Source organism: Manis javanica, chromosome 15, assembly GCF_040802235.1.
Source record: "Manis javanica isolate MJ-LG chromosome 15, MJ_LKY, whole genome shotgun sequence".
Lineage (NCBI taxonomy): Eukaryota > Metazoa > Chordata > Mammalia > Pholidota > Manidae > Manis > Manis javanica.
In genome coordinates, this window is record NC_133170.1 from 85,552,461 (window position 1) to 85,580,367 (window position 27,907).

General features: G+C 54.6%; 2 protein-coding genes across 14 annotated transcripts in view; one reads left to right on the forward strand and one right to left on the reverse strand.

Moving 5' to 3' along the window:
* On the forward strand, positions 1 to 16,849 carry YPEL1 (yippee like 1). 9 transcript variants are annotated; one of them, XR_012125846.1, is made up of 8 exons: positions 1 to 225; positions 1,872 to 2,249; positions 10,799 to 11,052; positions 12,117 to 12,160; positions 12,629 to 12,737; positions 13,189 to 13,386; positions 13,858 to 14,082; positions 15,612 to 16,849. XR_012125846.1 is itself a non-coding variant. In XM_036993149.2 (8 exons), exons 4-8 carry the CDS (start codon positions 10,849 to 10,851, stop codon positions 13,945 to 13,947), a joined length of 645 nt encoding a protein of 214 aa, XP_036849044.1. In that variant the 5' UTR covers positions 1 to 225; positions 1,872 to 2,249; positions 5,672 to 5,761; positions 10,799 to 10,848; the 3' UTR covers positions 13,948 to 16,849. The 9 variants fall into 9 exon arrangements, 8 of the variants coding, with proteins under 8 accessions (XP_036849044.1, XP_036849045.1, XP_036849043.1 ...); XM_036993149.2 differs by adding an exon at positions 5,672 to 5,761 and having other exon boundaries at positions 13,858 to 16,849; XM_036993150.2 differs by adding an exon at positions 5,672 to 5,713 and having other exon boundaries at positions 13,858 to 16,849.
* The window catches only part of PPIL2 (peptidylprolyl isomerase like 2), a 20,809-nt gene continuing 9,451 nt past the window's right edge, over positions 16,550 to 27,907 (reverse strand). For 2 of the 5 annotated variants that reach the window (XM_036993144.2, XM_036993146.2), the window contains exons 7-20: positions 27,312 to 27,403; positions 26,982 to 27,071; positions 26,038 to 26,113; positions 25,204 to 25,364; positions 24,890 to 24,965; positions 24,407 to 24,513; positions 23,950 to 24,039; positions 23,756 to 23,789; positions 23,140 to 23,257; positions 19,804 to 19,860; positions 19,217 to 19,289; positions 19,050 to 19,112; positions 18,819 to 18,958; positions 17,792 to 18,574 (exon numbers count right to left, since the gene is read on the reverse strand). In XM_036993144.2, the coding sequence (XP_036849039.2) occupies positions 18,478 to 18,574; positions 18,819 to 18,958; positions 19,050 to 19,112; positions 19,217 to 19,289; positions 19,804 to 19,860; positions 23,140 to 23,257; positions 23,756 to 23,789; positions 23,950 to 24,039; positions 24,407 to 24,513; positions 24,890 to 24,965; positions 25,204 to 25,364; positions 26,038 to 26,113; positions 26,982 to 27,071; positions 27,312 to 27,403 (1,274 nt within the window). In that variant the 3' untranslated portion in view covers positions 17,792 to 18,477. Of the gene's footprint in view, positions 17,530 to 17,791; positions 18,575 to 18,818; positions 18,959 to 19,049; positions 19,290 to 19,803; positions 19,861 to 23,139; positions 23,258 to 23,755; positions 23,790 to 23,949; positions 24,040 to 24,406; positions 24,514 to 24,889; positions 24,966 to 25,203; positions 25,365 to 26,037; positions 26,114 to 26,981; positions 27,072 to 27,311; positions 27,404 to 27,907 lie in introns of those variants that run through there. The other 3 variants (XM_036993145.2, XM_073223615.1, XM_073223616.1) reach the window with 3 other exon arrangements.

A 27,907-nucleotide genomic window follows, 5' to 3' on the forward strand; every position in this document is an offset into this window, starting at 1 on the left:
GAGGCCGTTAACGGCGGCGCGGCCGGGCAGCGGCTCCAAAACAAAGGGCAGGCGGCCCGCGGGGCGGCGGCGGCGGCGGCGGGAGGATGCCTCGCGCCCTGCCAGGGCGCCAACGGCCGCAGCGCGTGCCGGGCAGCGCCGTGGCCGCCTGGGAGCCGAGCCCGCGCTGACGGGGGTCCGGGCCGGATGGGCGCTGCGGGCCGGGGCGCGGACCGCCGAGCGGCCGTGAGTACTGGCGGGCCTGCCCCTGCGGCGCGGGCGGCTGCTCGGCGGCGCCCGGCGGACCTGCGGCTGCGGGCGGGGCGCGGAGGCACCTGTTGGGCGCCCGGACGGCGGGGCGGGGCGGGCCGCGCCGCCATCCATTCCGTCTGGTCTGATTTTCTGGTTTGTTGTTGCTTGGCTCCCTCCTTTTTGGAGCGGACCGCAAAGCCTTATCTTTGTTTTTTCCCCGCTTTCTTCCCTGCTTGTCTCCGCCCCCTCCCCACCCTGGCCACGAAAAATTTAGAGAATGAAGTAGAAGCCCGATGACAGTAGGTCTTTCCCTCTTAAAAAAAAAAGTCGCGATTGGGGAAGGAAATGAGGACAAAAGAGGTCTCCTAGGAATGTTTATTTCAAGTTGGCCACATAAAGCTGGCGACCCAGATGAACTGTCCGTTTTTGCTCTCCCCTTGAGGCACCGGGTTCATTAAGGCAGAGCTCGTAAAAGCCTTGGCTTTGGAAACCGGCCAGTAGGGGCCCTCTCCCTCAGGCCTGTCTCTGGTGGACATCTTTGATGTCCAAGTTATGTGTCCAGTTCTAGGCTGGAATTCCATTGTAGATCCATAATGGCCTGGAAAGACACCAGGTTCCCCACCCCCAAGCTTTCTTTGTTCAGCTGCATTTCTTCTTCCTCTTTCGGTCCAAAACATACACACCTTAACCTGTTGTTTCCTTTGCCAAAAAAAAAATGTATTCTCTCCGCCCCCCAGTCCCTCACTCCTAGCTGCCCAAGGCCTTAGCAGGATGCTTACCTCCGCTGGGGAACCTTTCCGGGTGTGTCTGCCCGTCTCCTGTCATCTCTACGCCCTCCAGCCTCCGCTCCCTGTTGGTAGATGTGACAAATGCTTGTTGAGCCCCTGTCCCAGTCTAGAGCTGGCGCTGAGTTTTATAATCCTGCCCTGGCTCCCCTCCCCTAGCTGTGGGCTCCCAGGCCGCAGTACTGGTATGTCTGAGGAATGCCAATACTGAGGCCCTCCTACACCCCTAGGCTCCGTCGCCGCACATTGTGCAGGGGTAGAGTGCCTTCTACTGTGGGAGGCCCTCAGAGCAAGGCCCAGGACAAAATCATGTCGTACCCCAAGACAGTGCAGGGACTGGCCTGTATCAGGCATTTAAAAAAAAAAAGAATAATCTTAATTTCCAATCTGAGCAGTAGTTTTGCTTTTAGGTGAACTTCTCCTTTTGGAATAACTTTAGATTCACATGAAAGTTGCAGTCCCAGTATAGCCACACCTGTGTTCTCCCTTGTTACTATCCCACATCACCGCCATACAGCTGCCAAAATTAAAACCTGACATGGGTATGTTGTTTTAGCTCGACTCCACACATTAAGTCTTTCCAGTTTTGCAGCACTGAGATGTGTAGAGCTCTTTCTGTTGAAAGCAGTGTTCCTGTAATATCTAAGTTCCTGTGGTGGGCAGGGATGGGAGTGGAGAGGCCAGGGGGCTGCCGTGTAGTTTTAATGTCCATTTCTCCCTGGAAGACTGATAAATGGAAAATAGTTTAGAATATGGAAAATGGTTTAGAATACGAATAAGCAGTAGAAGTCCTCCTGCTTTAAAACCATTCTCCGACACTCCTCATTCCAGATTCATTTGGTTTTAAATTTTTAGAAAGCTAGATCTGCTGATCAGCAAGACCTCTGGAGAGTGGGAATTCTGACAAGAGATTTTGGAGAAGCTGGAGAAAGTTCTGAACAGCCAAGACACAGAGGGCTGAGGGCTCTGGAGAGGACAGTGTGCGCTGGATTCAGGAAAGAAGCCACCATTCCTCCTGTGACAGACACCAGGAAGCTGCTGACACCTGCCCTCTCGTGACAGTAAAGCAGAAATCTTGGAGCCAGCCCGTGGAGGTGCCCACCCCGGAGGGCCCTCCCCGGGGCCTTGTGAGGAGTCGAGATGAGCTCACCAACTTCCTCCAAACTAACAGCGACACATGTGGTTCTCTGGACTGCCCCGTGAACTGAGTGTGTCCCCCATTTTACAGATAAGGTGACAGCTTGGCTTGAGGCCCCCACAGCCACCACGTGTGGCACAGTCTGTGTCGCATCTTTCAGCTTTGCTGCCCGGCAGCCTGTCTCCTGCCAGACCTCACCTGCCAGCCCCTTGTGCTGCCTGCTGCCCTCCCGGGCTCAGCACGCTCTCCCCCGGGTGCTGGCCATTCCCACTCCTCTCTGTGGCTCTGGTTGTTCCCTTGCCGCTAGTCGGGGCCTCAAATCTTTGATCAGGTTTCGTTTAGCATGTGACTAATAAGATAGTTGGGGATTCCCGATCTTGTTCCTCCCCTCCCGTCAGTCTTCTGGGTCAGCCGAGAAGGCCAGCCTTGCCTTTGTGGGCCTGTGTCTTCCCTTCATCATGTTCTTAGAAAGGAAGCCAGAGACCTCTGCTAGGATGTGTGCCAGGGCCTTGGCTGGGGGAAGCTTGGTTACTAGTGGGAAAAGTAAAAAGGGCGCATCACTGGTTCTTCAGCGGCACAGCGCCCACCTGTTCATCAGTCCTCTCGGGGGAGACGCAGGAGGAGAGCTGGGGACAGGCCCCGGGGGCAGTGGAGCTGCTGAGACCGCTGAAATCCCCAGACAGGCGGGGCAGGTGGGGGCCTGTGAGGGGCCTTCCTGGGGGCAGTGCATCGGTGGGGGGCCTGAGGGAGTCTCCTGACCCCTCCCCGTGGTGCTCACCATGGCCGCCGTTCCTGGAGTGTGGAGAAAAGCCCTTCATCCCGTGACGCATGTAGGAAGGAAGTCTGTGTGTGCAGAGAAGCCGGTATTGCCAAAGGCAAATCGCACCTGTGCTGTTGCCCTTTGAGGGAACCTTCCAGGTCTTTCCAGGTCTGTGTGTGCAAGTTTGTGCAATACACACATTGTCCGACTCTGCACATCTTGCTCTGGGATCTGCTGTCTCCTGAGGTCCCATGTGTGTGCAAGTTTGAATACTCACTATAACACTTGGTATCAAAATGAAAAGTCAAAAAACAGTGAAGAGAAAGCCACCTCCCTATTATCCCTGTCTCCAGCCTGCGGTGCCCCCTGGAATGTCTGCGTGTGTTTATCGTGGTGTTTGCCAGTCTCGTGTGGGTAGACTTGAGATGGTTTCTGCTGCTTGTTATTACAGGCAATACTGTAGCAACCTTTTAGCCCATTATTTTGCACATGTGCAGGTCATTCTGGAGGTAAATACCCAGGATGGACCCTAGGTTCCCAGGTGTTGGCCCGGGATCACTAATAGGCGCTACCAAGTGGCTGCATACCTGTGTGCCCGCACCAGTGGTGTCACCGAGTTTTAAAAAATCTTTGCCACCTTGCTCGGATGTAAGACAGTTAACGGTGTGATATCATACCTTTGATGTGTGGCATTGTGTTCCCACCCATTGATGTGTCTGACAGGCAGAGTGGCCCAGGGTGTAAACTGGCTTTGATCCCAGCTCCGCATCTTCCAGTTGTGCAGCTTGGCAGGCTGGTTAACCTCTGGGCCACATTTCTGTGTCTGCACAGTGGGGCTAATAAGTACGTGGCTCTCAGGGCTGCTGCTAATTCATTTAGTTCTCTCTCCGGCCTGGCTGGCAGGCCCTTCAGGGCTGCTGGGTTTCGTTTTCTGGGATGTACACAGACGTCCCTGCCTGTGCCGCCTGCCATGACCTCGGGCTGTCATGCATCTGTTGGAGAATGTTCGCTCTCCACCAGCGCAGACCCCAGTCCTCTGACCCCGACAGGCCCGCTTCCTAGCCTGCTCCCAGGAGAGGTGGAGGGCTGCACCTCAAGCCTGCGTGCCAGGCGGAGGTACTGCCATGAGGAAAAAAAGAACATGGGCAACAGAGAGAACGGGGCCCTGTGGGCACAAGGACCCAGCGGTGCTTAAAGCGAGAGGGGGTCCCCCAGCGCCTGGGCAGCACCCCCCTCCATCCCCTGAGCGGCCCGGCTGCTCGGTGTGGGTCTACTTCTCGGTGTTTTTGTCTGTAGGAGCCTGGTGACGGCACCATATGGACATGGCCTGAGTCACGTTCTCTTAAATTATACATGCTATTTTAGGAGAGAAATTTCTGGAATCCAAAATACTGTTTTTTTTGCTCTAAAAAATTGCCCCATACTAATATCTTTCTGGGGGATGGCCGCTGCCAGACCCAGGCAGAGACCATAGTAGGTGTGAGGCCTTAGAGTTACCCCAGGGTGGCTCCTGGCTTGCCAGATCTTGTTGTAAATGCCTATTTGCACACTGGTTGCCTGAAGACTTGGCTGTGGTTTGCCCTGTGTGACAGTGGAGTCCCATTTTAAAGTCAAGTTAAAATTCACACAACGTGCTGCTCAGTGACCCGTGAATCCGGGCCTGGCCTCTGCTCTGCAGGGACCCCTTTGGGGTGGTGAGAGGTGGAGGGAAGGACTGGGAAGGTGACACGTGAGGTGCACCCTGCCTTTGAAGGGCTGCCCGTGAGCACGGAGCACGGGCCGGGCCCAGTAGAGGTGGCAGGAGCCCGCCACCGGGCTGCTCCCAGGGAAGGGGCCTTCAGGACGGCCGGTGGCCCGGGAGGCAGAGGGCTCCTCGTGGTGGAGGCCATCCCAGAGAGCCTGTCGTGGAATGGCAGCCATGCATGGCACTGAGCCGCCCACGGCCCACAGAAAACTCCTGGCAAGTTGCAACTTTTAAAGGTCCTGTCCCATGCAGAGGTAACTACGGGTCACATGAGGGGGTGCCCCCATGCTGATTATGGATCAAAATGAGATAAAGTGGAGGGCAGTTTCTGTAGTTCTCCACCTGTGTCTTTCAGGTGGGGCCGTGACAGCCCCTGAGGGGCCCTACAACCCTCATGAGAGGGAAACCTGAGGAAAGGGTACAGGAGCTCAGACAGAAGTTTAGTAATTTAAGGCTCCTTTCAGTAAAATGAGAAAAACTCAGTTGAAGATATTAAAACAGACTCAATAAGATACGGAGTGAAAACGAATTCCTTCCTTCTTACCGGCGTCGGTAACCAGTGGCCTCCCTGGGGCACGCTGGCGAGCTTACCAGAGGTGGGAGGGACCCAGGAGGCTGAGGCAGCAGGTACAGTCCAATGAAATGTGCTGCGACTAATGTGGCGTCCTGTCCTTGATTCTCAAGAGACTCAGGGAAAAATTCAAGATTGGTACATTATTTAATGGCAGCCAGTGCGGGGAATGATTAAGGTTTTGGGAATCACTAATTGGGAAAACCTAATGTAATCAGACTAATTCAGAAATACCTTAACCCTTGGTTGTGGAGACCATATGTTGGAGAACGAAATGGGCCTTATTTTGCAAAACAGATGTCTGGGTGTGAGCGTGTGTCCCTTGTACGGAAATGTCCGCTCAGTATTGCTAGGAGGCTTCCTCTGTTGGGAAATGTGACGAGCTGTTGATTTTTGTTTATGGCATACAATACGATCCAACTTTGTTTTTCTTTTCCTGTAGATACCCAGTTGTACGCCATTTTCTGGAAAAACCTCTTTGCCAGTGAGTTGCGGTGGCGCCTTGGCCGTGTCTGGCGTCGTGTCTCCGTAGGTCCGTTTTAGGCCCGCTTCCAGCTCTCGCTGGCCCGCCTCCTGTCCTGTGCCGGCACATCTTGCACAGAGGTGGCTGTCTCTGGCCGACTCTGGTAGAATGCGGGCGTCTGCCGCACTCCAAGAGTGTCCTGACCAGTTTTTGGCCTTTGATATGGTGGGGTTCAGGACACAGCACCCTGAAATATATCAGCTTGGCATATCGAATGTCTTAAGCTGGAGGAATCTGAGAAAATGGCACAAGCAGGAAGGTCACTCTGACCTCCCACCTCCCGTTTTCCCTGGAACAGGTCGTAAAACTCCCATGTGAAAGGTGCCCTCCCTGGCCAGGAGGAGGAAAGACATTTTTCTTGCCAAAGAAGGGGAGTTTGGGGCTGAGAGATCAGTACAAACCAACCTTCTTCAATTCACCCTGTCTTGCGACTTCACTGGGGACTCCCTCCAGCCCAGGCCTCGCTGCCTTGTCAGTTCTTCACAGAAACAACTTCACAGTTGTTTCTTTGCCTGAAAGGTATGGAAGCTTCTGGCTCTGGACAGTTCTTCAGGTCTTCATCCTCTCATGCAGGTTCGCAGGGACATGTAAAAGCTCAACACAATCTGTACGCCTTTCTTGTGTTAATCCTTGCCAGCTCAATTTTTCAGACCCAGCCAGAGACGCTATAGACACTTCTAGAATCAATTTTAAAATCAAATGTGCATGCACACACACACATACCCCTTTTGATTTGAGTTGCATTTAATTTAAAAAGTATGTAGAGACTGATGGACAGTGACTGCAATGGGATATGGGGGGAACTCAATAATATGGGTGGATGTAGTAACCACATTGTATGTCATGTGAAACCTTCACAAGGGTGTATATCAATAATACCTTAATTAAATTGTAATAAAAAGTATGTAGGGGAGGATTCCTTTATTACCAACATCCCCAGTCCTGGCCTGAGGTTTAGTGTATCAGGTGGAGCTTAGCTGCTGCATCGGACGGTCGCAATGCGCCATCTTTCTCTTTTCTGGTATAGCTCTCCACCTGTTTACTCGGGTCTTCTCTAATGCCCCTCAAAGCTGTGTAATATGCTCTATAAAGGTGTTTCAGGTTTGGGCTTATTCTTATTTTGTGTTGTTATCCTGGCATATAAGAGTGCATTTTCCCTCACAATCTTTATGCCTGTTTCCTGCCCTTGCAGACCTCTGAGCTGCCCAGGACTTCTGGTCCTAGTGAACGATCGTGGAGCTGTAGAGGGCAACCTAGTTTATTCCTTATCTCAGAAACTGTGTTTTCTAAGTTTTACCATTAAGCATGGGGTTAATGGTACTGTGGGGGTTCTTAGCCCTCTCCTAATGGATAAGGAAGTTCCCTGATATTCTTAGTCTGCATGGAATGTTTTTCAAATTGTGAATGGATGTTAATTGTCAGATGCTTTTTCTGCACCTGTCGAGATGAAAAGATTAAGAGAACAATTGGTAAATTTTATTAACTAAATTTTCTAATGTTAAATGATCTTGTATTTGTGTGACTAAGTCAACTTTATTGTATTTTATTATCCTTTTAAAATAGTATTAGAGTCTGTTGGTAATTGGTTAGAGTGTTTGCATCTAGGTTCTTGAGAAGAAAATGACAGTGAATTCATTTCGTTCCTACACTGCCCTGGTCAGCTTAGTTACCGGGTTGAGCTACCTGCGTTAGACGCTGGGGGGCGCTCCCTTGGTCTCTTTCCTGGGAGTGTTAGTGTCAGATTGGAATGACTCCTTCCCTGAAGTTTAGTAGAATTTACTAGGGAGGTTTTCTGGGCCTGGAAGTTTGATTTGTGTGTGTATGTGTGTTTGTGTGTGTATTGAGAGAGGAAATTTTACCAGTGATTCGATTTTTGTATTGTTTATAAAAGATGGTTCAGGTTTTTATTTTTTCTTGAGTCATATTTTTAAGTTATATTTTTTCTGGAAATTTATCTGTGTGGTTTACATTTTCCAAATACATTGATTCAAGTTGATCCCAGCATCCTCTTACCCATGAATCTTATCCACAGGAGGAGAGACCCCGTTTCCATTGCTGGCCACTTACTCCACCGGTGTGCCCTTCCCCACCCTGATTGGTCAGCCCCCATATCTTCCAAGAACAAACTTTAGCTTGGTAGATCCTCTCTGGTGGAGCCATGTTTTTCTTTTCTGTTTAATTTATTTCTTATTTATTTTCTTTCTTATATTTTCTTTGGGGCTGTTTTTCTGTTACTTTTCTACCTTAAAGATGGTGTTTAGCTTATTAATTACACCTGTCTTATTTTCTAACACATATCCTATAAGGTTATAATTTCCCTTTAAGTTCCAGTAAATATTTATTATTGCTTGTTTAAATTTTCTGAATTCTGTTATTCTTAGTCCCATGAGTAAGTATATTGAATTACATTTCTCAATTTATAAGCATGTGAGGATTTTTCTAGTTATTTTTTTATTATTGATTTCTAACTTAATTGTATTGTGGTCAGAGAATATACTGTTGTTTCATTATTTGGGAATTTGTTGAGAGTTGTAAGGTCGGCTTTTATGAATCTTTGTGTGCTTCGAATAAGTGGGATTCTGCTCTTGGACACAGCTTTGTCCTGGCCGTGGGCCCGTCACTGCGGTGTGCCCACCCCGTTCACCCATACTTGTTTGTGTTTGTTCTCTTGGTCACTGAAAGAGGTAATAAAATATAAATGTATTGATACTATTATTTATATGCTATATTTTATATATATACTATAAATGTATACTATGTTAAATATATCTATATATTAAATGCTATACATATTTTTTATAATTACATATTACAAATATATACTATATACTATATAAATTTATGTATAATTAGTATATATAGATATATACTAAGTATATATTTATTTGTATTAAGTATACTATATATTTTTTATTAGGGTATTATTGATACACACTCTTATGAATGTTTCACATGAAAAAACAATGTGGTTACTACATTTACCCATATTATCAAGTCCCCACCCACACCCCAGTGCAGTCACTGTCCATCAGTGCAGCAAGATGCCACAGATCCACTATGTGCCTTCTCTGTGCTACACTGTTCTCCCCGTGACCCCCCACACCAGGTGTACTAAACATAATACCCCTCAGTCCCCTTCTCCCTCCCTTCCCCACCCCTCCCGTTTGGTAACCGCAAGTCCCTTCTTGGAGTCTGTGAGTCTGCTGCTGTTTTGTTCCTTCAGTTTTGCTTCATTGTTATACTCCACAAATGAGGGAAAACATTTGGTACTTGTCTTTCTCCTCCTGGCCTATTTCACTGAGCATAATACCCTCTAGCTCCATCCATGTTGCGGCAAATGGTAGGATTTGTTTTCTTATGGCTGAATAATGTTCTACTGTGTATATGTACCTCATCTTCTTTATCTATTCATCTTCTGACGGACACTTAGGTTCCTTCCATATCTTGGCTATTGTAAATAGTGCTGCGATAAACATAGGGGTGCATCTGTCTTTTTGAATCTGAGTTGTTTTCTTTGGGTAAATTCCTAGGAGTGGAATTCCCGGGAATGGTATTTCTATTTTTAGTTTTTTGAGGAACCTCCATATTGCTTTCCACAGTGGTTGAACTAGTTTACATTCCCACCAGCAGTGTAGGAAGGTTCCCCTTTCTCAGCATCCTCACCAGCATTTGTTGTTCCTATTCTTTTCAATGTTGGCCATCCTAACTGGTGTGAGGTGGTATCTCATTGTGGTATCTCATAATTCAAACCACAATGCATTTCCCTGATAATTAGTGGGAGCATCTTTTCATGTGTCTGTTGGTCATCTGAATTTCTTTGTAGAAGTGTCTGTTCATATCCTCCACCCATTTTTTAATAGGCTTATTTGCTTTTTGGGTGTTGAGGCATGTGAGTTCTTTATATGTTTTGGATGTTAACCCCTTGTCGGATATGTTGTTTACAAATATATTCTCCCATAGAGGTCATTATCTTTCAGGGCCCTGAAGGGCACCTCGCCTACTGCCTTCTGGGTTCCATTGTGCTACTTGGGAAGTTCTGTTGAAAGATGGTTTTCTCTCCCCTTCTGGATGATTCTAAGACTTTGATTTCTTTTTCTTTGGTGTTGTACAGTTTCATTGTTATGTGACCAGGTGTGGCTTTATTTTTATTTCTTTGTAGGATTATTGAGCTTAAGTCTTTAGATTGGTGTCTTTATTCAATTCTGGAAAAACTGAAGAAATCATTCTCTCTTCATACAGTTTCTCCGCCTCATTCCTCTCATTTTACCGTCTGTAAATCTAAATACAAGTCTGTCTTTTGGTGCTATTTCCAAGAAATTTCTGCCAAATCAATGTCATGAAGACTTCTCTGTTTTCTTCTAAGAGTTTTATAGTTTTAGTTCTTATATTTAGGTCTTTGATCCTTTTTGAGTTAATTTTTGTATATGGTGGGAGGTAGGGTCCAACTTCGTTCTTTCACATATGTGGATATCCAGTTGTCCCCCACCATTTGTTGAAAAGACTGTCCTTTCCACACTGAATGGTTTTGACAGCCATGTTGAAAACCATTTGGCCGTATTCAAGGGTTATTTCTGGACTGATACATAATTTTTAAAGGATAAATTAATACTGGATACATCACACATGGTCCTAAATGCCATTATGCTTTGAGTCATTAATTCTGTGGCTGGGACAGGATGGGACCAGGGCCGCTGTCAGCTTCACTTAGATGGGGTCTCACTGTCTGTGCTGCTTTCACATTGCCTGAAGCCACATGTTGTAAGATGTATTTGATGAAATGTTTTTGTCAAATTATTTGTATGTAAAACCTGTCACTTCCAACTTAATTTAGAATGGCTAAACAGTGACTAGGCATGAGTATTCTCTTTGTGTACAATTAATTAATATAGAGAATTTGATCTTTAACTTCTAGTCCTGCTTACCCCCAACCCCATTCTCCAAAACCCATGCCTCCTGAACACACTTCCTTGATGCGCTTCGTTCTTTCCACGACCCGCTGCTTTGTCTTGATTTGGGGCAGGTCGTGACGCTTCGCTCTCATTCCAGCCGCGTGGACAGCTGCACACGCCCCCCCAGCGCCGGCGGCTCTCGCGTGCATGTTTCAGTGTCTGCTTTGTCGGCGAGCCCAGAGCTGCCGTTCTTCGAGTGCCGGCGCCGAGCTGAGCGAGGAGGGTCCAGCGGACACGGTGAAGATGACAAAGCCCAAGACCTTCCAAGCTTACCTGCCCAACTGTCACCGAACGTACAGCTGCGTCCACTGCAGAACCCACCTGGCCAATCACGACGAGCTGATCTCCAAGGCAAGTGGTTCGTGTCTAGACATTGATGAGGTTCCTTAACAGCGCTTATCGCACCTGAAAGCATCGCGTGACTTTCCGGTCCGCTGGGCCCTCAGTCTGGAGCCTTCGGGGCAGCACTGGTGGAGGTTCCGTGCGTGATCAGGCGCGGCTGTGCCTTCGTCTTGCCCCCGACCTTTGTGCAGTGGGTGGGCTTGGCGGGCAGGGCAGCTGGGACCCCCAGACATCATCAAGTGAGTGAGATGGGCATTTGTCAGAGCAGAAAAATTAATGTAAAACCAGAGAACACTGAAGGAATAAAGAAGTGTGGAAGAATCTGTGAAAATAGCTTTTCAAACTCAGAATGGTGGGGAAGAAAGGAAGCCATCATGGGGGAGGTGGGCTCTTTCAAGAAAATGCCTGGGAGGGGCGCTCTGACCCGGCTCGCCGCTGCCCTGGGCGCTGTGCCGGGCGGGGAGCGCCCCTGCTGAAGTCGAACTCTCTCCCGGCAGCTCGGGGTGTTACAGTGAGCCACGGGGGGGCATTTCCCACGGTGCGCCTGCTGCCCCGGGGAACAGTGACAGGCCCATCTCCGCACCCGCCCAGGTCCCTACCCCTCTACCCCCCAGGTCATGACCCCTCGCTCCCACCCCGCAGCTCTGCCTCCCTGGGCTCTGGCCCCCTTGCGCCGTTACTGCGCACGCTCACCGTGGAGGGAGGAGGCCCAGCGGCCTGGGGGACCTGGCCAGCCTCGGTAGTGCTTGTTACCAGCGGGCAGGGCCCCAGCCCGGGGGGGGGGGGGGTGTCGTCTCTGTGCGCAGGCCCGGCGGTTGGAAGGCTCCGGTTTGACCTGCGGGCCACATCTGGCCCGCGGCCCGTTGTTCTGGGGCGTCACTGGGTCACAGCCACGCTCGTCTGTTTGTCATGTGCGGCTACCGTCCTGCCCAGCGTAGTGGCTGCCCCAAGGCCTGAGGTGCCCGTCGTCCGGCCCGGACGGCCCGGGTCTGCAGAGCCCTGCCGCAGCCAGCCCTCGCCGTCGCTCCTGCCCGACCCCCGCAGACCTTTTAATACGCTTCTCTTCTCTGCAGTCTTTCCAGGGAAGTCAGGGCCGCGCCTACCTCTTCAACGCTGTGTGAGTATGGCTGCCGCTAGGCTGCGCAGCGCGGCCGCTGCCGGACCGAGTTTGCTGCTCTGTACCGCCGCCTGTCCCACAGCCCGAGTGTGTCGGCAGGCGTCACCGCTGGCTTGGAATCCCCCGTACCCCCCGTGTCTGCATGTGATCTCGCACGTGCTCTGTAGCCTGAGAGTCTCGGGAAAGGGTGACGCTGAGGAATGAGCGCCCCCCACGGTGTGGCTTCTGCCCGTCTGGTGGATGTGGTCGTTGTACAGCCTGTCCCATCTTGGGATTCTCACGGGAAATAAAAGCTGTGCCTGCTTAAAAGGTGGTGGTGGGCAGGGGTCGGGGAGGCAGGGAGTTCAAAAGAAACGTGCTGGGTTTCTGGTAACCAGTTGGCTGAAGAAAATACCAGCCAAGGGTGGGAGCCAGGGGCTGGAAATGCCCGTCCCCAGGCCCCAACGCCACCTGCCTCCTTTCCTGCAGGGTGAACGTGGGCTGCGGCCCCGCAGAGGAGAGGGTGCTCCTCACCGGCCTGCACGCCGTCGCGGACATCTACTGTGAGAACTGCAGAACCACGCTTGGGTGGAAATATGTGAGTGACCGGCTTATTCTGACATTCAAAGAGGGCTCAGATTTACTATAAAAAATAAAACATAGAAATGGAAACAAAATTTTCAAAGGATTAAGACCTCTCCCTGAAACTGTTGGTCGAAGAAAGCATTCTTCAAATAGAATTTTTGGCCCTATTAAAGATGTGTGTATCATGGCACACCTGCAGGGCAGGGGTGCCTGGCCCCCCTACAAACACCGTGCTCCCTCAGGGGGGGAGGCTGTCCCACTGTTTGGCTGGGGCCCAGGGTGGCTGGTGACATGCTTATTAGCAGGAGCAGTCACAGCAGATGCCCTGCTGGCTGGGCGCCTTGCGCACCCAGGACCTATCCACGGGAGCTAAGCAAAGCCGTCCCACCCCATTCCAGCCTTTTGGTCCGTGGCTCCCTCCCTCCTACCACCGCTGAGGCCTGGCCTCCCCCTCGCTCGCTTAGGGTTTGGCCCTGGGAAGCCTCTGGCGCCACCCTCCCGGCCTTCCTCTGATCTCAGCCTACTTGGAGCTCCTGCTGAAACTCCCAGACTTGCGGCTCTGCCCAGCTCCTGCCCTGGCAGAAGGCGCCTGCCGCTCCTCGCACACCCACCCACCTCCAGCCTGGGAGAGGCCCGGTGGCATGGCACCTGTCCTCGTGGAGGTGGGCTCCTGCAGCCACTCTGGTTTTCATCAGGACCACCTGCTGTCCCTCTTCTGGAATTCCTGGCCATTTCTTGTCTCCCTGATCCCCATCACTTACGAGGGACACAGTCCCTGGGGTGGAGCACGGCTCCGGGAGGCCCACGTGCTGCTCCAGCAGGTGCATGGTGTACCTGCTTCACCCTCCTGTCACCCAGGGCCCTGGCAGCAGCACTGTGCCCCTCTTGCTGCCTCCCGATGGCCCTGCCCTGGTAGGTGCTCAGTGGCACGTTGGAATTTACATTTCCTCACCAGCATGACTGCACTTACCGAGCGCAGCAGGTCCAGAGTGACTCCCATGCCCCCCCTGGGGAGCGTGGCACGGGGACATCTGGGAACACAACGCTAAGGACCGAGTTTCTTGGCTAAGAGGGTCATGAAGCTGTAATGAAGTTTCTCTATCCTGAAACCTCTCTCCTTTCTTCTCTTCAAGGAGCATGCCTTTGAGAGCAGTCAGAAATATAAGGAAGGAAAATTTATCATTGAGCTTGCCCACATGATCAAAGACAATGGTTGGGAGTAAAGAGAAAACTTTCCATTTTCTTTTGAATATTATTTTGTGAAAGAGACTGTGAACGTCACGGAAATGGAGCATTTTGGACAACACTTTCTTGAACTTGAGCCTCACGGGCTGGCCTCCCCCCGGCCATCCCCTTGGGTAAGGCATCCTTTCCAGTCTATGTCCTATTTGTATATATGGTTGTTTCTGAAATGTTTCAATGACCTTTTCCTAACTTCTCAAGTTCTAGAGAAAGAATTAACCAACTGATAACTTATCCGTCTAGTTAATACCTTGTCTGATCAATGCCTTTAAGGTAGTTTGGCCGTGTGCTCCTTCAAGTTTCATAGAAAACCAGACCTGATCCCCGCAGACCACAGAGCATCTCAGCAAGTTCACCCCTCTCTGAGAGTGAGGGTGTCACAGCCCACTTTTTTCTAATTTGCAAAGCTACAGATTGGTTGCTCTTCTTGCAGATGAGCTGTTGAGGTGTAGTTCTCATTTAGGAATTTCCAAAAGCAGTCAAAGAATCTATATACTAAGGGAATTTTTTTAGTCTTGTTCAAAAACAGAGACCACCACTGAAAACATTTTAAATAAGCTATAGAGAAATGTGTCTATGGAACATCTTGTTTATTTAAGCCAACAGCTTCCTTATCCAGAAAGCAAGTGAACTAGTCATTAGCAAAAGCTGTTCTGGGGCCCTGCAGGCATGCCACACACGGGGCCACAGTTCCGCAGGGCTCCAGACACGGGCTTCTGTTGGTCAGCAGCTGAGTGGCTGCTCCGTGGAGTTAATAGTTGAACGCACTGGACCGAGTAGTATCGGATTTCCTACTCTGATGTACTTGAAGAAAAAGAATTATTTTTGCATATGAGAGAGGCCAGAACAGGATAAACCTCAAAAGCTGCGATTTGCCAGATTGTTTTAAAATTTTTTCAGCGAGTTGAAGACAGGGTTAAACTTCGTAAATGAAGATATTTGGTTTACTTGGTGGGTCACCTGCACCCCACTGGTTCTGTCCTGTGGGATGACACAGAAGGGACCTGGATGGTGGCCTAAGGCCTGTGTTTCTGCCTCATATTCTAAGTTCCAATCCCCTGCGCCTCTGCAGGGAGAGCGGGCACTACACAGGGGTTTTGGCCAGTCTGCAGAAAAGAGAGGCCAAAAAACATTCCCAAATAAGTTTTGGTTCTTGATGTTGTGACTCTGGCCATTGGCCCTGGCCTGCTGTTCCAGACATCTTGGGGAAACCCTCCATGTGGTTGCCATGGAGTGAGACTCATAGGATCCCAGTGCCAGGGTGCAGGGGCAGATAAAGGGCCCTAGGGAGGCAGGGAGACAGGAAGGCAACATGCCCAGATATTTCTGAGCCTGGCGGAACGCCTCTGAAATTGCCTTGACATGATTAGCCCAGTGGCAGTGAGCGTCAGCTGGCTGGGGGCAGTGAGAGAATGGCTTCCAGTCTGGGCTGAGGGGTCCCCTCCCTGACTGCAGCCCTTTGCTGAGCCTGAAGCCGGACAGGCCCTGGTCCCAACTGGTCTGGTTCAGCCACCCAGCTAGAGTGGCCCTTTGCACTGTCTTTCTGCCTCGGACTGGAAGCCTTGGCATATGGGTGATGCTCTGGTGCGAGGACATCAGTGAGAGTATGCAGAGTGTAACCCACGTCTTTTACCTGCAAATGCAGGTCTTTATACAGTGGTCTCTGTGCTGGCAGTTCCTCCCGTTGGCCGCTGCTTCCTGAGCGTATCCCAAAGATTCAGGCAGCCCTGGCAGTCCCCGTTTGTCCGTGTCCGGCTCTGCTCCTGCCCGGCCTCCAGGGCACCAGCACTCACGCAGCACACGCTCACTGCCATGGTCCTGAATCTGGAGACTTGTCACTAGTGAAGCTCACACGTGAAGTGGCTCCAGTCTTCGGTGGGAGTCTCGTTGGGGCTCAGGCGCTGTCCTCGAGGGCACAGTGCTCATCCTGCCCCCTCTCCTGGCGCCTCGGGTCGCATGACCCTTGGTGCTGCAGCTTCCGGGCACCTTCCCCATCAAGAGCTTCACTTACACTGAAGACGCCTCTGAAATAATTCCGACCACCTTTGTATATACTAAGCTTCGGGGCGTCTGCATGTCCTGGGCAAGGGCGCTGCCCCTCCGGTTGGGCACGCTGTTGTACTGTCTCGTGATGGCGTTGGAACACCTGTACCAGAGGTCTTACGACCTGCATTGTCTGGTAACTGACGCCAGCAGCTGCTCTTTCCCGTCTGTGGGTCTTCTGCAAAACCCAGGCCCTCTGAGGCCCACGACCCGAGCACAGCAACAGGGCCAGGAAGGGCAGTCCACCCACGGCCCTGAGCCTGGTGTTGGAATGTCCCACCCTCTTAAATTCCTCAACGCTAGGTAGCCCGTGATTTTTATTTAAAGTATTTAAAATACTGTTTTCCTTGAGGAGTGGGAGGTGTGCTGCCAGGATTATAAATGAATTAACCTCCGTGGTGTCCCCTGGGCACAGTGCATCTGCTGTAGAAATGTGGCTTAGTTTGGCTGCTGTTTTATATACACACATATATAGTATTTTTATACTTCCTGCTTATTCTTGGTGACCTCTGTCAGCTATTAGGAGGGAGAAGAAATGGGAATTTTTTTCAAAAGTCCTTTAATTTGCCTGATGACCTCACCAGGTACTTACAAAATCCAAGTGATTTTAATACGTAGAAAACTTTTAAGCTTCAAAACAACCTACAGAAATGTAAACCCTTGTTTGTCAAAGGCTCTGGGCAGGCCTGTTCTTGTGGCCCAGCCCGGGTGAGGCTGGACAGATGGGCAGCAGCCCAGGGCCGGCCCAAAGGTCGGCGCCTAGAGGACTGCCTCACTCCCGTGCACAAGCCTCCTTCAGTCCTGTGTCTGTGTGGCTTAAAAATAAAGCTTCTGATGTCGGATGTGTCCTTTTCAGTAGCGCCACTTGTCCTGGGCGCTGTACTGCTGACGGATGCGTCCTCGTGTCCCGCAAGGGGGTCCGGGGTAGACAAGAGCCCCTCTCGGCAGCAGAAGCTGCTCCCGGAATGCTGCGCCACCCTCGCCACCTGCCACCTCAGGGAAGCCTGAGAAGAGCCTCCTGTAACCACCGCCCTCCCCGCAGGGGCCCTGGGCATGCTCCCCATAGACTATTGCCACACCCTGCTGTCCAGTGTGGACCAGGCTCCTGGGGACCACGCCAGCACAAACCAGGGGGCAGGCCTCACGAGGGAGTCCCACACACCTTTGCGTGCACCTGGAAGGGGTAGGGGTGGGGGTGGGCAGGCTGTGATGTGAGGGCCAAGGGCTGGGACGAGGCCTCTGTAGAGCTCAGGTCACTGGCTGACAGTTGTGGGCGAGGACTGTAGAGGGACAGGCCTTGTCCTCAGCACAGTGAAAAGCCAGTGACTGGCCCGAGGCACATGACAACAGCCCACAAGCTCTCAGGAGGCGACGTACACAGTGCTGGTGTGCATGTGCGTGACGGCCTTTACCGAGGCAGGTGCGAGAACCCAGGTGTGGGCTGGGGGTCAGCATCGGAGATGGGAGGGGGCAGGGTATGTCCTGAAGAAAGCTGTTGAGACTTGCTTGTGGAGTTGAAGCTGTGGGTGAGGAAAAGGAGAGAAACCCAACGACACAGTCCAAGAAGGCGTGGTGGCCTGTGCTGACTGGGAGTGAGAGGCACTGAGAAGGGGGTGTGGGGTGGACAGCAACATGCTCAGAGCCTCAGGCTACAGGCGGCAGGCGCCCCACTTCTGCAGTGGAGCTTCAGGAAAGCCGAGGTAGCAGGGTCAAGGTCAGGAGACTGGAAGCTGGGCCGGCACAGGCCGCAGGAAGCATGGAAGGCAACAAAGGACCAGTAGCTGGTTTCTGAAGATGTTTATAGAAGACAGGGTCAAGGGAGGGGATCTCAGGGCGTGGCTGGCCTGGAGGCCCTGGGCCCAGGGCTGAGGGTTCGGTCAGAGGGGGCCTGCCAGGGCCTCTGCACGTCCGTCAGCCACAGCGGGAGCTGGCTTCCCCCGTGGGTGCTGTCACCATCCTGAGGCAGAGGTGGGTCCCAGTGGCCCAACCAAGAGGCAGAAAAGGTTTTTAGAAACACCCAGGATCTCATGTAGCCCCCGAGGTCTCTCCACACACAGACCTTGGAGCCCTGCCCCTCAGGTGTCCAGGTCAGAAGCTCTGGGGTCTGAGAATCTAACATCCCAGGTGATGCCACTTGGTGAGGACCACACAGTAAATAATCCCTGAGATGATGGAAGTGTGGGGTCAGGAAGCCAGAGGAGACAAGCCCTTCCTCCCCCACCAGACTCGAGCCAAAGGCCAGTCTGAGAGTCAGACTCCAGGCCACTGGTCCGAGGACGCTGGTTCTGCCCAGGCCTGGAAAGGGCCAGGTGGCGGCACTGGGGGAGGGTGCAGAGGCCTGTGGGCCCCTGGAAGGAGCCGGCAAGAGACAAGAGATTTGCTGAGTCGTGCGTAGCCAAAGGGCAGAACTGAGTGGCATGCATGCAGGCCCCCAGCCGAGCCCCTACCAGGGTCCAGAGGTGGGCCTGCTACCATGAGCTGAAGTCCCCAAAACCTCGGCTGGGCTGCTTCTTGGCCACTGGGACGGCTGTGCTGGTTGACTGTTCTTCATCCGCTACACGTTTCCTAGGAAAAGAACCACCCACTCCAGCTGCCGTGTGGGACCCAGGCCCTCCCACACCCCCAACTTAATGTGGTGTGGCTGCCCACCGCCTACCGAGCCCCACTCTCCAGCCTGCACAGTGGGTCCCCCTGCTCCCTCCTGCCTCACCCAGGGCCTGCTGCCCCGCCACTGGCGGGCTGACCTGGCAGCAGCATTCACTGTGTGACCACCATGCAAACAGAGGACTCCAGCCCGGGCCCCACTCACGTGGCCGCCGGGTTGATGTATTTGCCCACCCCCTGGCGGTATGTCTGGGGGCCCTGGCTCCCTGGCTTGGGCTGGCTGGTCTTCACTGTGCTTTCCAGGGCTGCTACCTCGAGCTGCGTCTTCCTGCGCTCCTCAGCAATCTGAGAGGAGAGGGCAGAGGCTGGACTGAAGCCCCCTGGCTGGGCAGGAGGCCCCGAGCCACTTCCTGCCTGCTAGCCAGGCCCCCCTCACCTGGGTGTCAGCCTCCTCATAGGGGTCCACAAACACCGTGGTGGCATCGATGCGGATCTCCTCCTGGGGGCAGAGGCAGCCAGGTGTGCGGAGGCAGCAGGCCCCTCCCAGGTCATCCACAGGCCCCGAGCTCAGGGGCAGCCCCTCTGCTCTCCCGGGGCACATACCTTAGGGCGGTCAGTTTTGGGGTCACTCTCCACATTCTCCATGGCTGTCAGTGTGTCAAAGCCCCCAACAACCCTGCAGCAGAGGGTGCCCCTGAACATGCGCCCCGGGGCACCCCCAGAGGCCCAGTGCCCACAGCATGCAGGCTCCACAGGCCCGGAGCAGGCCAGACCAGCTGCAGGTCTAGCAGGGCCAGGAGGGGTGGGAGGGCGGGCACGTGTGCCAGCCAGTGGTGCAGCTGTCAAAGTTTTACTGGGACACAGCCACACCCGTTAGTTCTATGCTGTCTGTGGCCTTTGCGCTCTGACAGTAGAGCTGATGGTATAAGGGACGGTAAGGCCACAAAGCTGGAAATACCACCGAGGCCTTTACAGGACAGGAAGATGGAGACATACGGCGTGGCCTAGACTTGTGATTCGGGGCCATCCAGAGGAGAGCCCGAGGGGGGCCGGGGCTGGAGGGGTACCCCCTCCTCAGCAGATGGTCTGGAGAACCAAGCTTCCCGGCCCAAGAGAAGCCCCAAGCCCCCACACCTACCCCTCAGAGCACAGGGCCAGCAATGCCCAACCTCCTGTGCGGCTGCTCTTACCGCCCAAAGATGGTGTGCTTCCTATCCAGGTAAGCGCAGGAGCGGAAAGTGATAAAGCTGGGGAGAGAGGGCATGGGTCAGGAAGGGCTTCCCAGACAGCCCACCTTGGCACCAGCCTGCTGGGTACAACCTAGGTGCCACTCTGGGAGGCTGGCGCTGTGTGCAGCCCCCACACCCTGCCCGTCCAGCCAGGCTGTCAGGCAAGGCCGCCAGGGGACCGGCCCCCTGGCTCTCTGGGAGAAGGCCCAGGAAGGGGGGCGCTGCTGCCAGGCCTGGTGCTGCCAACCTCCCGCAAGCAGACACCGTGCTGAGCCCGGAGGCATGGGCTGCTCTGGAGGTGGCTGGGCAGGGGGTGCACGGGGCCCATCCCATCAGAGGAGAGAACAGCAGGAGAGGATGGGAGGCCCGAGGCCCTCGGGAACGTACATGAACGCTGACCCAGAAAGCTTCCACATCTGCTTCAGTAGAAAAATGCCCAGATGTGCTATGTGAGAGACGGCTGGGGGCCGGCGGGGGAAGGGACACTGACTAGCAACGCCTGGCTTTAGGCAGATATATTTCTCAACACCAGAAGCAAAACACCTAACTGCCAAACTAGAAGAAAAGGAAAGGAGATGAAAAGACAAAGAGCAACCAGAAAAAGCCCGGATTAAGGTAACGAAGCGGTACACCAACTGAAAAGTCACATGCACGCTTAGGACTGCCAGGATCAATTAAGGTAAAACCAAAACCCAGGCATGAGCCGTTAAAAAGGCAGCCCTGAAACTCTGAGAGTCTGGAAGACAAAAGAATGGAAGATGTGATCAGACAAGAGGCAAAGGGGGCAAGCATTCCAGAGCCAGGGCACGAAGCCACTCCCGAGGAGCGGGAGGCTGGCGGCCCTGCTGTGACCCGCTGCGACGCCACCCACGCTCCCAGCAACCCCCAGCTCTGTGGGAAGTGCACCGCGTTCAGGCAGGACGACACTCCAGCCCAGCCCACCTGGCCGGGCCACGCGCGGCCCGCAGACGAGGCCACGGACATCACAGCCCGTGCGGCCCCGACTCTGCTGCTGACTTCTAACATGGTTAGGGAGGCTTAACAGAGGGCAGAGTAGCCCTGAAGAAAAAGGAAGGAAATAGGGAAATAACAAAAGGGAAGACTAAAACATAAAAGAAAATAAAGTCTAAAATTAACATTCTGAACTAGGAAGAAATTAAAGGGGGCACTACCACGGCTAGCAAGCAGGGCAAAGGGGGGCTGGCAGCCCTCACCGGCCCCAGGGGCTGAGGGCAGGGCCCGAGGGGGCGCAAGGAGAGGCAGGAGGAACCCGGAGGAGGGTAAGGCAGAAACGGAAAACACAGAGTCTGAGCAGTAAGTCCTTCGGAACCACGAAGAACACAGATGTGACTGGGCACGAGGAGGGACTCGAGCACAGAGGGCGCCGTGGAGACCAGTCTGGGAATCTAGAGATGGACGGGTTACGTTCCAGCAAAACAGAAACCATCCAGTTGGCCGCCCACAAAGTGGAACCTGACTAGGGAATTCGCACAAATGACCTGCCAGCTGGCGTGACCACCTCACTGAACAAGTGGCTGACTCGTGGTCCATGAAGCAACCATGGGCTCCCCACATCTGGCCACAGCCCCTCAGACCTGGACCCCAGGCACCAGTCCAGACAGCCTGTGCCTGGCACACGTCCAAAGAGAGTGGCACCTGGTTGGACCAACCCAGGTTTCCTCAGAACGTGACAGTGACAGAGGGACTGACTACCACCATGGCTTCATCCACAAAGTCCTGGGGAAAAATCACGACCACAGTGACAGATGCTAAGAGAAAAGCACCTGGAAATTCCACAGCCTCTCCTAAAGCCCAACAAATACCAGATGCTCTGAACAGCATGTCCCTCGGACAGCAGGACACCAGGTCCTCTCCCAGACAGGCCTGACAGCGAGGTGACTGGTGTCGACACAGAAAAGAGGGAGAGAGAATTACCAGGTGCCGCTAATCCTGAGTATCTAGAAAACCGAAGACTCTTAAACAAAAGCTATTTGAATTGTAAGAGAATTTGATTAAGTAAGTGGATAGAAATAAAATAGGTTTTCACTACATGAGCAAAAGACTGGGAAGAAATTCCATTTACAAAAGTGTTAACAAATTATAAAATCCCTGGGAAGGCAGGGAACCTAGGTGAAAAAAATTAGACAATCACATTAACAGATGAAAATGCCACACTGTTAGATGGAAGCTGTCCCCCAGCGGGACGAAGGGAGCTCTGATGGGCTCCCTGGCCCTGCGACAGTCCCGGCGGCCGGGCTGCAGCCCCACCGGGCGCGGGAGGGGCCACCCTCTGCGTGACAGCACAGCTGCGACAAGACCAGAACGCTCTGTGCGCCTTCAAGTGCAGAAGTGACCAGTGCGTGCGTAACACGCCTTCCAAAACCTCCAGAACTTCTGGGAGACCCCATGTACGACTGCAATGGGAAGACTCCTTTACGTACACCTGAAAACCTGGTCACAGACATACTGGGATATGTAAGACATAAAAATATTACATGGTCTCTTTCCAATCAAAAATACCTGGAAAGGTCTATTTGGCATACAGAAGACTAATCTAGGAGATTCCTAACAAGAAAAATACAAGCCGTCTAATAAAAAGTGGGCAGAGAACAAATAGAAACTAAGGGTTTTTAAAAACTGTAAATAATGAAACCTGGGTGGCAGCATGAAGCCCCCAGAGAAGGAGTGACCACGGCCCACTGGGAGCCCGGGCCGGCCGGAACCGCTCCGGGCCGCACATCTGCCTGCAAACCCTCCCGACCTTCCAAGAGCGCCATCGCTGAACCACCATAGCGCCTCACTGTCCAGACTGCCCCCTGACCCCCTGACCCCCCGCCCACCTTTACACCGGGACATGGGATGCCCAGGCCTGTGCTCACAGCCCGTTCCCACCCTGTCAGCACCAAACTAGATCCCTAGGACCAAGTGGGGTGTCCCAGCATCTGATGCTTAAACGTGCAGAGAATTCTCGACCCCACACCCAGACGTCCCGTTTCTGTCAACGCACCACATCTGGCAGCTGCGGCCCAGCTGTCCACCCACATCCACGCCTGCCTCCTGGGGTGCCTTCTCCAGGAGGCCCTTCTGGACCTCCTGGGGTACCATCTACTCTGCCACCTGGCGACGCGCTCTGCACAGCAGGCCCGGGCTGTGGTGAGTGGCGTGCACATCTCCCAGGGGGCCGCACACCTTCTGGACTGGGTCCAGGCTGAGTGCGATCGTTAGGGGAGGCTGAGGGGGAGCGGCTGCAGGACCCCGGCTCCTCGGAGGCCCTCCCACAGCCGCCCGCTGACTCACAACTGAGACTTGTTGGTGTTGGGTCCTGAGTTGGCCATGCTGAGGATGCCGCGGCCCGTGTGGGACAGGTTGGGCCGGAACTCATCTTTGAAGGGCTTTCCCCAGTGCGACTCCCCACCTAGGAGGGAAAGCAGAGCGGCTGACAGCAAGAGTGACTATCCCGGCCGGGGCGGCCGGCGGGACACAGCCCCGCTCCAGGAATCTGCGCCGAGTCCCAAGCGGCCTGGTGCTGCTGGGGCTGGGGCTGGGGTGGGGGCACCTTGGAGGGCAGCCCTGGCCCCAAGGGACCCTCATCACCAACTCCCCCTGAACCCCACCCAGCCCCCAGGCCCCTTGGAGCGCCCCTATGTGGGGCCTGACTCCAGGGACCGGGAATAGAGTGAAGGCCACAGATGATTACTGTTCCTGTCATACAGGGTGAGGGGCAGCCTGGGCACAAGCAGCTGCCAGGCTAAGGGGGGCTTGGAGACACAGTGGGAGGGTAGGCAGCGGTCCGCGGCAGTGCACAACACCCCATTTTGGGCAACCTCCAGCCTCCCTTGGTCTGCTGACAGGAAGGGAGGTCCTCCGATGCCCAGGGAGCTGCCCAAGCTACCAGGGGAACCCCAGCACCTACCTGTGCCTGTGCCGGTGGGGTCGCCCCCTTGGATCTGCAAGAACAAGAGCGAGTGAGCTGGGCCCCATGCCCGGTGGCTCCCCGGGCCCCCATATGGCTGCCCACCGCCCAGCTCGCCAGGCCCCTGCTTGCCACACAGGCTCAAGGACATCTGCCCTACTGGCGACGCAGGGCCCCCTCCCCGTGGCACTCACCACAAAGTTCCTGATGGACCTGTGGAAGGTGGTGCCATCGTAGTAATGCTTCCTGCAGAGCTTGATGAAATTTTCACAGGTTTTCGGTGTCTGCAAAAGAGCCCAGACATTTCTGTGAGGCGATGAGCTGTTACTGGGGGGCCACAAAAGCCACGGGGCCCTCATGGGGCAGTGGAAGATAGGTGCCCGGCCTAGACACACGAAAGACCCGTGAAGCTGAACGACGTGACTTGCGGCGGCCGCGACCTGGAGGAAAGGCAGCAGGTGCAGGCCTACCCAGAACTCGGCCAGAGGAACGCAGAGCAGTTACAGGGCTCCCGCTGGGGCCAGGAGTGAGGGCGCGGTGACTCGTAGAGTCCCTGGAACTTTCTACCACAGCACAGACTGAGTACACCGCCCATTTAAGACCCCGGGACCCCCCAGGCACAGGGTGAGCACAGGGCCAGGCCACACCCACCATGTCGCAGTGCAGCTCCAGGTTGAGGTCGCCCCGGTTGGTGTGCAGCCGCACGTAGCCCTTCTTCTTCACAAACCGGTAGCGTAGTGCGTCCTCATCAATGGCGGCTGCGGGAAGAGGCCCAGGCTCCATGCCTGCCTTCCCCCGGGGCAGCCCACCCACGCCAGGCACAGAGGCCTGGAGGCAGCCCAGCTCGGGGGAGCCCAGGGGTCTGCAGGCTCATGGGGGCAGGGCAGGGCGAGCACTGGAGAAGGGGTTCTGAGGACGCACGGGGCAGCCTCAGCAGGCAGGACACGGTGCAAGCGACCTCCTGCCCCTGGCCTGTCACTCACTACAGCCTCCCCACCCCGGCCACAAACCCGCTCTCAGAAGGCCAGTCCCTGCCTAACGGCCACCAAATCGCCTAAGCAGCTGCGAAGCCCAGGAGCGCCACGCGCTGGGCCCAACCAGCAGTTTCTCTGGTAACAGCCACAAAGGCAGTACCTGCTTCGTGCGTGGTCTCCGGAACCATGGCGGTGGAGGTGAAAGAGGCACTGACCTTCCCGGTGGAATAGTGGGCCTGCCGAGAAAATCACATGGGCACGCAGTAGCACCCTAAGAGGCCAGCAGGCTGGGGAAACGGCGACAGCCAGCGGCCCCTGCCACACCTGCTCAGTGCCCCTCCTCCAGAAGGCAACCCTGGCTGTCACCCACAGACTCCAGCAGAGATTTCCTGGGGCCCAGACGGCCTGCCGCGGCCGCCCCGTGCTGCCTGGTGGGGGCCCAGTGCACAGCCATGTGGCCCTCTGCCTACTCACGGCATTCAGCTTGTCCACCTTCTGCTTCTCCGGGACTTTCATGGTGGCTGCCAGGACCTCGTCGCCTTTGAACTCCCTGTAGAGCTCCTGCAGTGTCTCTCGGGTCTCGGTGTTTGTGTTTTTCAGATAATAAGATGGGTCCTGTTTGGCCTTCTCTTCATCTACAAAACGGCAGTAGCCCTGGGCAGCTGAGCTCCCAGCAACAACCATGCGCACCGCGGGGCCAGGCGGCCAGAGCGGGCTGCCCGGGAGCCCTGGGCCAGAACACAGGCCAGCATAACGAGCCTCCGCCACAGAGACACCCTTGCCATCACTCCACACCCCAGGGAAAGTGTGGGGAGGACGAGGAGCGAGAGCAGCCCAGCCCTGGCCTCAGCAGGGGCCCCCAACAGTCCCCATCATGGGACCCTGGGGACGGTGCCCAGCTAGCCGAGTACTCGCCACCTCTCAGGGAACCTGTCCTTGCGCCACAGGGACCCGGCAGCCCACACTAACCACCTGTCCCTAAAGTGGGGACAGTTTCTAAGGAGTGGGGAGAGAGCCCCGTCCAGTACGCAAGGACCTCGGGGAGGAAGAGGCCATGAAGCCGTCCTGAGTGGGGAGCAGGAGGTGGCCCCAGACGGCACCCACCACGTCAGGCCCCTGTGGGCAGGTGCAAGCCACGTGGTCCCACCAACCTCAGACGCTGAACGTCAGCCAGGAAATGTAAGTCCTGTTCAGGCATGAGCAGGACTCCTGGACGCTCTGGCCTCCGGGAAGGTGGGGGCTTTGCCCAGGGACACAGACCTGTTCCACCCAAGCCCCCGGTACCCAGACCAGCTCTGGTTGTCGTACCTGGGTCTATTATTTTCATATTGTTTTTAACATGGAAGAAATTAGAGACGTTGAATTTGTCCAAATTGGTGGGGTCCTGCAACAGAAAGAACATGCAGCAAGGGGGAGCCCAGCACTACAGGCCCTGGGCTGTGGCCAGGCAGCAGGGCGAGCAGGCGGCAAAGGACAGAGGGGTTGAGCGGAAAGTGGGGTGTAGGGGTTGGGAAAGGGCTCTGTGCCAGACGGGGGTGGGGAGAGTAGCACAAATGGTTAGCTGCTCACCAGGCTATGTCCCTTTCTCTCTGGCACAGAGCTGACAAGCTGCTAGGCAGCCATGGGACCAATCAGGTTTTGTCAAGGGGACACAGGCAGATGTGGGGACCTATGTCCAGGCCTCTTGCCCATGGCCCTGGACTCTCTCAGCCTGGCTGCCAGAAGGCTGGTTGTGCCCTACAAATGCAAGCCCACCACCTCGGAAGGAATGTGCACCGACCTCCAATTAGAATGGGACAAGCCCTAGAAACAGTCCCTTCTAGGACTAGAATTGTTTTCTAAGGCCATGTTTCTCATTCACTCACTCAGGGGTCTCTGACTCCTACAGGCAGGGCCTCCATGTGACCCACAGGTCCCTGCCTTCAGGAGGGCAGGAGAGCCAGGCCTGCAAAGGGGCCACTTGGAGGCCGAGAAGGCTTTGGGGCCAGAGACAAGGGGCCCTGAAACAGTGAGCATGGGTGTTAGATGGCAGACATGAGAACCAGATGGAGGAAGCGGCCTTGCAAAGACCCAGGGTGACCGAGCAGGTGACCAGAGGTGGGGACAATGCCAGCGGCTGAGGGCAGCTGGGAAATCCCAGCCAGGCAGGTCAAAAGAAGGCAGCCCTGAAGCTGGGGAGGGGAGGTGGCAGAGGGAGCTGCGCCCAAGCTCTCGGGGTGGTCCTGGTTCAGCAGTGGGAAGGGGACTCCCACCTGGAGGGTGATGAGGTCCTGCCGGGAGAAGGGCTCATCCGTCAGCAGGTCTCGGAAGTTCTTGGCCTTGATGTTTAGCTGCTCCACTGCCTACAGCCAGGAGGGGGCCCACTGTTACTGTGCCCGACCTCAGCCCTGGCAGTGCGAGCCCGGCGCCCGCTCAGACGGCGCCACGATTCCAGAGGTGAGGAAGAGGGGTGCCAACCAACGGGCTCACAGCAGTGGTCCTGCCAGAGATGCGCTTGGGCCCTCTCAGCGAGGCTCCCTACAGGACACTCCCATGACACACACCCAAACAGCCTGCATGTGACACGGTCCCTGAAAACCCACCTCGTAGGCATAGACATTGCCGGTGGTCCTGATGGCCACAATGTGGGTGCTGTTGGTGAACACGGCGAACAGCACAGGGCAGTGGTACTTTCCTGTAACAAGGCACACGGGGAGAGGCTGCTCAGAGGGAGGGGGCCGAGCCCTGGGGCAGCATGCCCAGAAAAGGGGCAGGGGGCAGCCAGCCAGCCGCTCAAGCCCCTCCACCAATCCACTGACACGCCTATGCATCCTGCCTGACCCACCCCTGCACGGCCTTCCTCGGAAGGGTTTGCTCTGCCAGCAGCCAGCCTGCTGCCCCGGCCTCGTCCCCTCACCACCCACACCCCTCGCCTGGGCTTTTGTGACAGCCTCCGGCTGCCCCTGCCCCTGCCCCGTCAGCTGCCCTCCAGGGACAAGCAGGAAGCCTCTTCAGGTGAGTCCCAATGAGAAATCTGCAAAAGGGGGCAGGGGATGGGGGACTCTTACAGATTAAGAAACTTAGAAGTATCAACTACATGTATTTCTGTACAGACGTTTTAAAAATCCTAATTTGAAAACTACAAAAAAACAATTCTGAGAGCATTCTGGAAATCTGACCACTGGCTGCACATTTGATG

Excerpts from the sequence above, each read along its gene's own strand:
- YPEL1 (XM_036993149.2), top strand. The coding sequence starts at position 10,849 with ATGTTTCAGTGTCTGCTTTGTCGGCGAGCCCAGAGCTGCCGTTCTTCG. Across the intron at positions 11,053-12,116 it reads ACGACGAGCTGATCTCCAAG|TCTTTCCAGGGAAGTCAGGG; the intron begins GCAAGTGGTTCG and ends TCTTCTCTGCAG. Across the intron at positions 13,387-13,857 it reads TGGCACCTGTCCTCGTGGAG|GAGCATGCCTTTGAGAGCAG; the intron begins GTGGGCTCCTGC and ends CTTCTCTTCAAG.